At 35.4% G+C, this 12,501-nt stretch overlaps 1 protein-coding gene across 1 annotated transcript; it reads left to right on the top strand.

Moving 5' to 3' along the window:
- Nucleotides 1-357: 357 nt before the first annotated feature.
- Nucleotides 358-1,418, top strand: LOC131616804 (MLP-like protein 28). The gene is made up of 2 exons (XM_058888252.1): nucleotides 358-592; nucleotides 900-1,418. The coding sequence occupies exons 1-2, from the start codon at nucleotides 406-408 to the stop codon at nucleotides 1,181-1,183; spliced, it is 471 nt and encodes a 156-aa protein (XP_058744235.1). The 5' UTR covers nucleotides 358-405; the 3' UTR covers nucleotides 1,184-1,418.
- Nucleotides 1,419-12,501: the final 11,083 nt, after the last annotated feature.

Genomic DNA, 12,501 nt, shown 5'->3' with positions numbered 1-12,501 from the left:
GCGGTTGCGGAGACAACCGCATCCACAATATTGCGGGTGCAATTGCGGTTGCGGACCGCAATTTAAAACCATGCATATATGTTCTAAGTTTTTATTCTAATTGATCCAATTCAATCATTTAATATATTGATTATTTATCAAGGTCTTACATATGAATGACGTAATTGAACCTTCACGTGATCTTTAAAATAAAATAAAAAAAATCGTGATAATTTATTAAAAATACAGTAGGTCTGCAATTTTGGAGTTTTTCAAAATATTCATATTAAACAAATTAATTCAATACATGACAACACCCTATTTTTTAAAAGATAATGTAATCCAAATTTTCTATTTAAATCAAAGGGTTGCATATGTTTTCCTCACATCAACCTTTCTCTCTTCTCTCGTTTTTCATCCCAAGAAATGGTGCTGTTTGGTAAACTTATTACTGAACTTGGGATCAAAACACCTGCTAACAAGTTCTTCAAACAATTTGCATCAGAACTTCACGAAGTACAAAACGTTTGTGAAAAAGTTCATCATACCAAGCTGCATGAAGGTGAAGACTGGCATCACACTGATACAGTTAAACACTGGACATTAAACATAGGTAACTGTGTTTCTAATTCATTTAACATGCAAATTAAAATCATCATGTTTTCTATCATTAAATTTAGGGTTAAATAAGTTTTTGGTCATTGCAGTTTTCATTTTTAGTCCCTCCCTTTCTTTGAGTAAAAGTTTTTAAAAAAAAACGGTTGCCACAACCAATTAAAACTTTGCCAAAATCTAGGAAATACTAAAAATAAAACTGTAATATTTATATTGATCAAAAACTTATTTAATTCTTAAATTTATATATTTGTTCAATATTTTTTTATTTTTCTTGGTATTAATTTGGCATGACATAACAACAGATGGCGAGGTACTAACATGTCACGAGAGTATTGAAGAAGTTGATGAACAAAACAAAAGAATGATTTGGAAGATCTTTGGTGGAGATATTGAAAAGCACTATAAGGCCTTTAAGATCATCCTTGAAGTAACTGATAAGGTTGATGGTACTGCTGTTACTAAATGGACGGTTGAATATGAGAAAATCAATGAGGAAGTTCACCCTCCAAATGGATGGATGGAGTATCTTAGTAAATGCACTCGAGATATTGATGTTCATATTTCCAAAGCAAGGGTTGCTCTATAAGTCATGAAGAGATGTTGTATCTTAGCAAATGGAAGAAATAAGTAAGCAACTATATGAGGTTGGCTTAACTAAGTGTTCGCCTATAAATTAAATATGTGTGATGTTGTAATGACATATTGCTGTGTATGCATATTGAATTCTGTTGTTCAGGTGTTTTGTATGTCTTTTTAAGAGTACCTCTTAAACTGTGTGTGATGCATATCAATAAAAAGGGAAGACTATTTGTATTCTTGAATTGCCTTGATATAAATTTGAGTATATCACCTTTATTTATATCAATGATATTTCTAAATCAACGAATAAAATTTTGCCTCTGCAAATTTAATCTCATGACTAAAAATCAATTTGTAGAATTTTTCTATTATTATACAAAAATTCTAACATATCTGTATCTTCTAGTGAGCTACACGAATCTCTCTAGAATAGATTATTAAAAATTGGACCTACTACAACACAAAATTAAGCTTAAAATTCTTAAAGTTCAAGAAGAAACAAATTCAAAATTAATTTAAATATTCAACAACCCCCTTAATTTTTCTTCTCCAAGTAAATGTCTTAACTTCACAAAGTATTCACGCTTGAGAGGTTTGGTGGAGATACACTACTACAAAAAACACTTTTAATCTCGGACGCAAGATGCATTTTATCTCGACTAATGAAGTGAGGTAACGAAAGTCGTCATGAAAAGTAACGACTTAACACCAAGGGTAAATTTATTTGGCATGCGTTCGAATCGAGGGATAAGATAAATTTTTTTTATAAAAAAACTCGTTACATTGTTTACACGTAATATTAATAAATTAGTTTGTTTACAAACTACATTGTTTACCCAGAATATTGCATTATTTACACATAATATTAAAATAAAAATCAATTTATCCTTGAAATTCATATGTTGAATCTTCAATTCCTTGATATTCTGGGCAAGATCAAATGTTGGGTGTCATTATATTCTCAATTTCTTTTTTATGCATTTGTTTCTGATATAAACAGAGAGATGGTTAGATAAAAAAAAAGGTTGGATTAATAAATGATTTTCTGCTCCAATAAATATTTAAGAACACAAACCTTAAACCTAAATAATTTTCCGCTCTTTCAATCCATCATAGAGAACTCTTCATGGAAAACACTCTTGCAAACCTTAATGATGTTTCAAGCACTTCATCATGCTTCATTATCAATTTTTGATATCAGAATGCTTTTATAGTGGAAGTGTTTTAGGATTCACGCGGATCACTAATGAAAGTGTCTTGAGCGTTGATACTCGTGAAATGGACATCACAAATTTGTTTAAGGACGGTGCTCAATATCCTCAATTATAACGCTAAGTTATCCCCTCGGTTTTCTTCAAAACTGAGTTGAAAAAGCTTCTTATTTTTTTACAATACATTGTTTACACAGAATATTAAAACACAATATTATAACAAATCCAGATTCTTGAAAAACAACAAATTTTTTAGGTAAGGAGTTATCTACTCCAAACATTGGAAATATTATATGGATTGAATGCTGCAGAAACTGGAAAATCATTAAATGAACGATGAAGTCGCCATCGAACATTTATTTATCATACGCGGGGGAATGAAAATCATCGAAGAAAACCAAATAAACAAGAAATGGTCACAGAGAAAGGGTAAGGGTGTCGGTTACGCAACAGGATCTATTCTTTCTAGTTTCTAATCTAAGGGTGTGTGTGTGTGTGTGTGTGTGTGTGTGCAACATGCAATGTGCAAAGGGAAACATGCAATGTGTCATACCCCAAATTTGCCCACCCCTTTCGAAAAAATCTTAAAATTGAGTTTTTATAAAATTCTTTGGTTTATTTACATTTAACACTAATATTTTGGTTATTTTTAATATTCTTTGGTTTATTTAGAAATGACATCTTGGGTTTTATAAATATTCACTTTTCAAGTCTATTTAAAAATATGATAGTTTTTTTAAAATTATTTTAAAATAATAACAAATGCTTGCTTCTCCTTATTCACTTTCAACTGGCTCCTTATTTTGAATAAATAAGCATATCACAATTGGTAAGGAGTAAAAGCTTGCAAGTATAAGGTCATGGCTTCAAATCTCACATGTTACAAAATTCACTTTGGATATTTTTTCTGTTAATTGTTACTAACTTTCTTTCCATTTTAAACTAGTTACGAAAATCACAAAAATTGCTTTTTTATTATTGTAATTTCAATTTTTAAAGAATTTTTAAAAATAATTATTTATTTGATTTTATACACTTTTTACCAAAATTGTGTATAAAAATCATAATAAATACCAAAAATATTTTCCTTTTTGACTAATTGTTTTTCATTGGTCAAGTTGTGTCAATCTGTGTCATTGGTAATGATTTGAAATTGTGGTTGATGATGAATTTCACTTGATAATCAATGCTTGATGTTGCAAATTATTGAGATGTTGTTGGACCATGCTCATGAAATTTATTTGCTTTGTTTTGTCGCATAACTTGAAAATGCCTTAACTTCTTAACTGTTTTGAGTTTTTACACTTGCGACTAATGTAACTCGACTTTGTTGATGATTCCGAAGAAGTTCGTGAACTTTTTAGTCGATTTTGGACACCTTTTTAGTCGATTTTGTGCAACTTCGGTTGCGATTCCGCTTGTTTCTAATGACGAGTGCTAGTTTGTGCAAGGAACATTGAGTACACTTTCAAAATCATGGCATCCTTCATCTCAAAATCAGAATTAAAGTATGAAGAAAAGGTTATTGAGATGCTGGCTATTTTACTCCTTGATGTGTCTGGATATTGCTGATTATTGTATTATTTTGCTACTAACCTGAGTGTTGTCAATTTGACATTAAAAATGTTAACCAAGAACCATGAAGGATGATGTCACATCTGATGTTACAACATCTCAAGATCTTCAGTCACTTTATTTATTTGCCAAGAACAGAAAGTATAAATGTGAAGAGGTAATCATTCAGAATGACCTAGTGTGAGTAGCAAATTCTAACTGAAAAGCTAGTAAGTACTTTGACGGGAGACTTAGTACTTATTAGGTTTAGAACCTGGATGCTGAGAAGAAGTTCTTCTATCCATAAGTTCTAAATTATCTTCACACATCAAAGAAGAAGGCAAGAGTCTTTGATGTGGGATATTGATTCTGTTAAATATCTTGATGGGAGCTGGATATTTACAAGGTATGTATAAAACAACTCAGACATGTATATTGAAGATCAATTTATGGTTATATAATCATAGTTTCTTCTATTTTAAGTTACAGAATGTGGCAATCTGGATCTTGTGTAGCAAGCAAACTGAGGTTTCTAAACTTGGAAACTGTGGCAAATTCCAAATGAAGGGAACTTCAAGGACAAACATCAAAGATGTCCTAAAGTTGTATATCTCAGAGGGAGTAAAAGAGTATGAAGATCAGCAAAGACAATATTTTCTACTTCTATCCATTTGAAAAGTCTTTCAAAGACTAATCTTGAAGAAAGAAGAACAAAGTCACACAAAAACCTCAGAACATAACTCAAGTCATGTTTATTCTCAAAGACCAGCAAAGAATATTCTTTGCATCATCATCTGACGACATGAATTGATGGTGTGTATCACTTGTTCTGATCTAAGTGCATGATCCAACCTATGGACAAGTCCACCTGGTGCAGTTTGTTCTCAAATAACATTTCTTGATTAAGACTTTGGGTAAAGTCCAGGTATGTTGTTTAAATTTCTTAGGATTATATAGTCTTTTCGTTTTGTTTGAATCTTGTTTGAGTCCCTCATGTTCTTCTTTCGAATATGAGAAGTGTCTAGAGTCTAGGTTATGATTGTCTAATTGAGTCAATCATAGGGTTTAAGGGTAGTGTTCAGGAATTTTTAAGTCTGAGGTCATTTTTTACAACTGTTTGGTAAAGAATAAAGAGTATTGTTTCGAGTCGTGAACACAATTCGTTTCTTGTGTTCCAAGTCCTCTATAGAGAAGTGTTATCTCTATGGATAGTCAGAGTTTGTTTGAGTTCAGATGAACTTGTGTCTTAGGTATCAACATCACAAAGTACATATTTCCTGGTAGAAGGACTAGGAATATATAGAAGTTTGAAAAAGCAACATTATTGTCTAGAGTGGCAGTTTGGGCATAATGTGGATTAGAATGGGCAGGTTCTGATCTGGATGTAAGTAATGTGTTCTGGACATACATAATTACTTTCATGATGAAAACTTCACTTAGTGAAGATGACTATGAAGACAAAAGTTCTATGATCAGATCAACACAGCTAAGGATAAAGGAGAATCTCTTATGTTCAAGGAGTATGTTAATCAATGTGTGAGATTGAAAAACACCTTATCAAGAAGGATTTTGAAGTGTCTTAAGCAGACCATGATCTGATTCAAACATGGTAGGGTTATGCTCAACAAAATTCAAGGAGTGGCAGTTTTGTTTGTTGAGATTGTGGCAACCTCTCTGTGTGTGATTCTAGTATCAAGAGGTCATTTGTTGATCGTTTTTGAAGGAGATAAGTTCTTAGGCAAGGGTCTGTTGAAAAAAAAAAGGGATGAAATTTGTGAAGAATACTAGTAGTACAAATGTCAGACACAATGTTATGACATTCTAATTCTGGTGTAGGTATTTAGTGTGAGGAACAAATTTGCTATAATGAGTGTGTTCAGTAGGATTGTTGAACACAGGGTGCGGCTCTTGAAGATATGAAGATGAGTCTTATATTTTCCATTCATCATTTCAAGCGTATTCCGTTGGGGAAGCTCAGACTATCTCGGATAGGGGGAGTAACTTCTTTTGTCAAGAAAAATTCTTGGTTAAAAATACTTTTACATCATGAAGAAAATGTGATACTTTTGTCAATTATTTTAATGGTTCAAGTTAACCATGTGCAACTGGTAACCACTATTCCTTCTCTACACTAATGAGGTAACTGTGTGCTAACAGTCTCAAGGTGTCCAAAATAATAGAAGTCTATGTCTATGACTAGTGAGTAAGTAGGGAGTCTGTTAATTGGTCCAAATGATGCTCTGTCTTAATCTTTTACGGAATCTTGGGCTATGTGCCTGAAGGAAAGAAAAGTGACAATGTCTGACATAATGTCATGACATGTTTAAAGACATTGAATCTTCAAAGTTAAACAAGGAAATCTGAATTGAAGTTTATCTACACATCAGTGGTCGGTGTAAAGTTCATTCAATGACTATGCATGCACTGGTAATTCAAGATAACTCCTATCAGAAAAACAGTCAAAAACTGCTTTGGAAAGAGTAATAGCTTTTGGAACTGTTTCCTAATTAACCGTTTGACCATTGAACAAGACCAAAGACCATCGTTATTTCCTATAATCTACATTTGCTATATAATAGCATCTCCGTGAATTGCAGAAATCAAACTCTCTGAAAATGTCGTTCGTGTGCGTTCTTGTGAGTCGAGTCTGGGTTTGGTATTGTGATGGGTTACTATACCAAAACCATCTCAGGAAAAGAAAAACACGGGCTGGGGATGTTGATGGTCTCTACCATGGGTTTTTCTGCAGTAACAACAAAGATGTTCCACTATATACAACCTTCAGTATAGGAATCATTTTCGTTGTGATTTATGTTCTGAGTTACTAGGACTGGTGGACAGTTTTCACTCAAGTCCTCTCTCGAGGTCTAAGCTAGGATTCAGTTTCTGGTACAAGACTAAGGAAGGGGTCCCTTATGCCACCATTGGTCCTCCAAGACAAAGGTCTTCTCACATCCTCTTCGTCGAGAACATCAGTGTTCATGAAAGTGTTCCACTGCATATTATGACATCGGTCTAGTCTTTGTCATATTATGTCTAAAAGGGGGGAGAGAATATCATCTTCTGATTTTGCTACCGTAAAAAGAAACAAAGGATTTTGTAGCATACTGAAGATGTTATGATGTGGTTCAAGTCCTAAAGAACAGAAGGTAAAAAACCCAATTCTGAGAATGTAAATTCTGTACTTCCTTGGTGTCTTGAAGTATTTATGTTTTTGCTGCACTTTTAATGAATGTTTAGTTTTAGCCAAAATATGCCAAAGGGGGAGATTGTTAGTGCTTTTATTGGTTGATTGGCATTTATATTTGGCTAAAACATAGTAGCAGTAAAACATAATACAACTGTGAATCTTGCAAGTGTAAAATGAACAAAACAGGTACAAGCAAGATGTTACATGGAATGTCATGACATCAACTCATGACATCGCGCCTGCAAAACTGGAAGAAAGATTCAATTTGTACTTAATAGATACAAAATATTCTATGTGAATATTATGTAATCCTATGTGGCGCATATTTAAAGGTCAAAATAATAATTGAAGAATCAGATCAGAAGATTGAAGATTCAAAGGTTTCTAATTTAGGAGATAAATTAGGAAACTTATGATTGAAGACCTTATTTGTAGCAGAATATTTTCTGCATATTTGTAATAACAAGAGTGCTACGATTTGTAAGCCCAAATCCAATTTGGGATCAGGTTATAAATAGGAAACTTTGTAACCTAGTTTGAGATAGAAAACCTGGTTTTAAACGATGTAGTCATTAGGGTTTCTATAGGTAGACCACCCAGGTTGTGGGATGGCTTCCATGTCCTTCTCGAAACCTATAGGTTAGAGAAGTGATTGTTCTCACTCGAAACCTGTAGGTAAGAGTTGAGTATTGTAAACTTGATTGAAGCTGTGAAGCAAGATCAAGTATGTGTTCATTGTTAATTGTGTAAATAGTTGTTGCAAGGTTGTAACAGTTAGGTATCACTAGGGAGTGAGCAGAGGTTTTCTTATCTTGGATGGAGTTCTGAGATAAAGGTTGCATTGGGTGGTGACTAGGTAAACCAGAGGTTGTTTATCTGTAAACCAGAGGTTGTTTATATAAAATAGTACTACTAATAGTGGAATATTCTTCCTGGCTTGGTAGCCCCTAGAGTTGGTAGTTAGACCGAACTGGGTTAACAATTAACTGTGTTATTTATCTTCTGCATTGTTTGTTCAGTTATAAATGTTATGACTTTGTTTATAACATCAGGTTCGGAAGTGTTAGCTGTTCCTATACAGAACCATGTGAAAATTATAATCTGGTTATGTATGCTGAACATGTGTGATCCCAGGTCTCGTTGTCTCTTTTCTAAGAGTAATTAAATAATGGGGGATCCTTATTTTCTGCTTGTGCTACATTAATAACCGATCAGATGTCTTGACATCGGGATTGACATCCGAGTTTGTCATACCAGAATTTTCACTTATGACCGAATCCCCCTGGACCAGAAGCTGTACTTCTAAATAAGGATTCACTGAGCTTTTATAGAGCAATCCTTAGCAAATCTGGTCACGGTCTTGGGCCAATAAACTAGGGTTTTGGCGCAGCTAAACCACTAAGTCAGTTTAAGTAACTGACAGCCCAAAACCTTAAAATATAAACTGACTAAGATGCTTCAGAAAACCTCTAATGTCAAGACATCTGTTATGACATCATCACAAAGCTCTGCTCTCTGCTAACACAATGGTTTAGCCAAAATTGCTGCCAACACAGAAACAACATAGTAGATTTGCAATTGTAAGTTCTTGGGTTGTGACCAGTTCAAGGTGATACCCTGAAACTAGAAATTGTCTAGTCTGGAGCAGTCTCTAGTGAAGTTATCGGTTCAAGTGATTAAGGTCAGTCTAAGCCTTGGTTGTACTTGATAAAGGAAGTCAGTGGAAAAATTGAAGTGGATAAACCCTACAAGAAGAAGAACTTGAAGTTGAAGACAATGTCTGGTAGGATGTCAGAACATGGTTCATGGCATGTTTCACTGAACCTAACAAAGGAATATTCTAGACTCTACATCCAGCTTCGTAAAAAAAATAAGTCTAGAAAGTGCTTTTGTTCTTGCATGTGCATGTATTGGGACTGATTGATTCAGAAGTAATACTCCAAACATAATAAAAGCATTTAAAGTGATTTTTGGACGGTGCATATTGTTTTTGGTAGTATTCTCTCCTCGAATAATGGTGTCTTTGACCAAAAAGTGTCACAAACAAAGAGTCTTTATCTCACAAACAAAGGACCAGCTATTTATAGGAAGCAATTAGGATTCACTCACACCTTGTGTGTGGTTCTACCTTTCACATATGGTTCTCTCAGATCTGGGTAGTCAATACGTGGGTTTGGCTATTTGAAGGCGTTCTTTGTAAATTTTTGGCCAAAAAGGGGGAGAAAAGGTTAAGTTTTGGACTTCAGAAGTTTAGTCAGAAAACTGTAATAATCGGAAACAGTTCAATCATATCGAGTTATAGGCTGAGCTGCCTCCAGGATTGGTTTTGTGACTTATGACCTGAGTTATGAACATAATCGTGACCTGTGTTCTGAGTTACTGATCGGTCACCATTTCTAGTAAGTTTCCGCACCTTTTTCCGACCGAAATTCGTAATCTTGGTAATACTAAGTGGCATTGGCATATGTTTTTAAAGTAAGTTTCTTGTTTTTCGGTCGTATGGCTTTGTTGCATTTTAATGTGTTTTGAGTATTATAAAAGTGTCGTTTTATGCGTTGGTTTTTAGTTTGTTTTTGGCCAGGTTGATGCACGGGAGAGATAGAGACTTATGGCGCGCACGAATGGAAAAAGAAGCCGAAAAAGCCAAAGCTGAGGGCCACACGGGCACCCGTGTGCATGCACACGGTCCGTGTCAAAAAGTGGCTAGAAAGGCAAGTTTGATGCAAAGACAGAGGTTTCACACGGGCACCCGTGTGCAGGCACACGGTCCGTGTGAAAAGATGCAGGGAACGTGTGTTTTTGGCCCAGGAACAGAGAAACAACACGGGCGCCCGTGTGCAGCAACACGGCCCGTGTTGTTGAAGCGTGCTGATTTTATTTTCATTATTTTTCTCACCTGAAGAGGACCAGTAAGGGTATTTTTGGTACTTCAGTTTCAACCTGAATGGAAGCGAGTTATAAGAACAACCTTAGGGCAAAGAGAGGGGGACTTTTTGACATACGAAAGAATTGCAGAAGAAAGAGGAGAGCTCTCAAGGGTTTTGGGGAACAGAGATCTTCAAGAGCAATTGCGATTGAAGATCAAAGCAATCCTATTTTCTTGTAATGTCTAATCTTCCTATTGTATTTTCTTTGAATATTATGAGCGGCTAAACCCCCCAATGCTAGGGGGGTGTCCCTGAATTGCTATTGTCATTGAACCTAATTGCCTTTATGTTAGAGAATATTTATGTGTGTGAAATTATTTGATTGTGCAAAGTGCTTATTGCTCTATCTATCTGACAAATAGATTTTTGATTTACGGTTAAGGTTTAGGTCGGACAAACCACCTTATCGCTGTTTGCAAAATTATATTACGATTGCTATTGCTTAGGAATGAGGATGCTTCGTAGTAACCATAATAATCTTGATAAATTATATTGCGCTTGATTACTTCTTGAATTGCTAAGGAATTAGGATACAAGAAAGTATCAAAAGGTTTTCCTCTGAGGAATTAGGGAAGATAACTCTTGAGATTCGGTAATAGTTCATGTACATTGATATTTTATAACTAAGGATTAAGGGTCATTGCAAGGCAATTCATACACTCACCCTAGCATATTCTCTCATATTGTTTTAAAGTCACATTTACGTCTCTTATTGATTTGTTGTCATTTATCATTATTTCTAGTCAAACAACAAAACCCCCATGATCTTTTGTTCAATTGAATCATTAAAATAACTTATATTTCCTACGCAGTCCACGAGATCGATATTTGGGATAAATCCTATTATTACTACATCGGTAAAAATAGTACACTTGCTATTTTCTGATCAAGTTTTTGGCGCCGTTGCCGGGGATTGCCATAATATAAGTGATTAATAAGTCAATTGAAATTTTGTTGCTCTGCAACTAAAATTCTATTTTTCTGCAATTTTTATTTTGATTTTATTTTTGTTATTATTTGTGCTTCCAATTAAGCATTGTCTAATCTTGTATGCGAGGTAAGGCCTCAGCTGAACTTCTTTTTGACGCAGAACCAGAAAGAACATTGCGAGCACGACTACGAGAAGTTAAGCGGAAAAGACTGGCATCGAAAGAGGGATCACCTATAGTTTCAGAATCGGAAGACGAAGAAGGACTATCTATTCCGTCCGAGCATTCAGAGTCTGAATCAGAACCTATGGCAGCGGATCCACCTCCTCCAGAGAGACTTTTAGGAGACTATGGAAGGGCTAATGCCCCGCTTGGAAGAATGACCATCGTAAACCAACCGGTCAATGTGGCACACTTCCAACTCCATCCTTCAACTATCCGACAGTTGGAGAGCAAGCCGTTTGCGGGAAGAATCAATGAAGATGCAAATAAGCATCTACAAAGATTCCTCACCACAACAACATCATTGAAGATTGAAGGCCATTCTGAAGAAGCCAAGAGACTCGTGATGTTCCCATTTACTTTATCCGAAGATGCAGAAGAATGGTTTTACTCACTTCCAGCTGCAAGTATCACGACATGGCAAGAGATGGAAACAGCATTCCTCAATGAATATTTTCCTGCTTCGGTGTTCATCCGAAAAAGATATGATATCGTAAATTTCAAACAAAAAGAAGGGGAATCATTGGGGGATGCATACAAAAGGTTCAAAAGGTGTTTGACTGCATGTCCTACTCATAACATGGACGCTACCGAGCAGATGCAGAATTTCGTGAATGGTTTGCGACTTAAGACAAAGCAGCTTATTGATACCGCTGCTGGTGGTTCAACCAATTTTGCTACAGCCACTGTTATGAAAAGGATCATAGAGGCAATTGCTGCTAATGAGCATCTTGAGTTGTATGATCGAACCATGAGCCAACCGGAGGGCAAAATTGATTTGAAGTTGCCAGAGCAGGTTGTTAAGATGGAGGATCAGATTGCTGCAGAGGTAGAGAGAAGGTTAAAAAAGATGAATATTGGAACTCAGACAGTGGCACAGGTGGAACCAGTTAAAGCGATTCTTTGTGAAATATGTGGTGGACCGCACTTTGCTATGCATTGTGTGGCAACTCAAGAACAGGTTGAGCAGATTCATATGTTGAGGTAGAATAATCCTTACGCCAACACATATAATCCGGGGTGGAAAAATCATCCGAACTTCTCATGGAAAGACCATCAAGGAAACGTCCAGAAGCCGGTTCAAGGCCAACAACCATATCAACCTCAGACTCAACAATATCAACCACAGCCACATCAATACATACCTCCACAACAACCACCATACCAACAACAATTCCAGCACCATCCACAACAGTTCCAAACTCAAGGTCAACAACAATTTCAACAACAGGTACCGAAGAAAGAAGATTGGGAGATCGCTATTGAAAAAATGGCAGCTCAAAACTCTCAAT

Source organism: Vicia villosa, linkage group LG7 (genome assembly GCF_029867415.1).
Source record: "Vicia villosa cultivar HV-30 ecotype Madison, WI linkage group LG7, Vvil1.0, whole genome shotgun sequence".
NCBI classification, from domain to species: Eukaryota; Viridiplantae; Streptophyta; class Magnoliopsida; order Fabales; family Fabaceae; genus Vicia; species Vicia villosa.
This window is presented reverse-complemented; position numbering and strand designations above follow the sequence as displayed.

Excerpts from the sequence above, each read along its gene's own strand:
- LOC131616804 (XM_058888252.1), top strand. The coding sequence starts at position 406 with ATGGTGCTGTTTGGTAAACTTATTACTGAACTTGGGATCAAAACACCT. Across the intron at positions 593-899 it reads ACACTGGACATTAAACATAG|ATGGCGAGGTACTAACATGT; the intron begins GTAACTGTGTTT and ends ACATAACAACAG.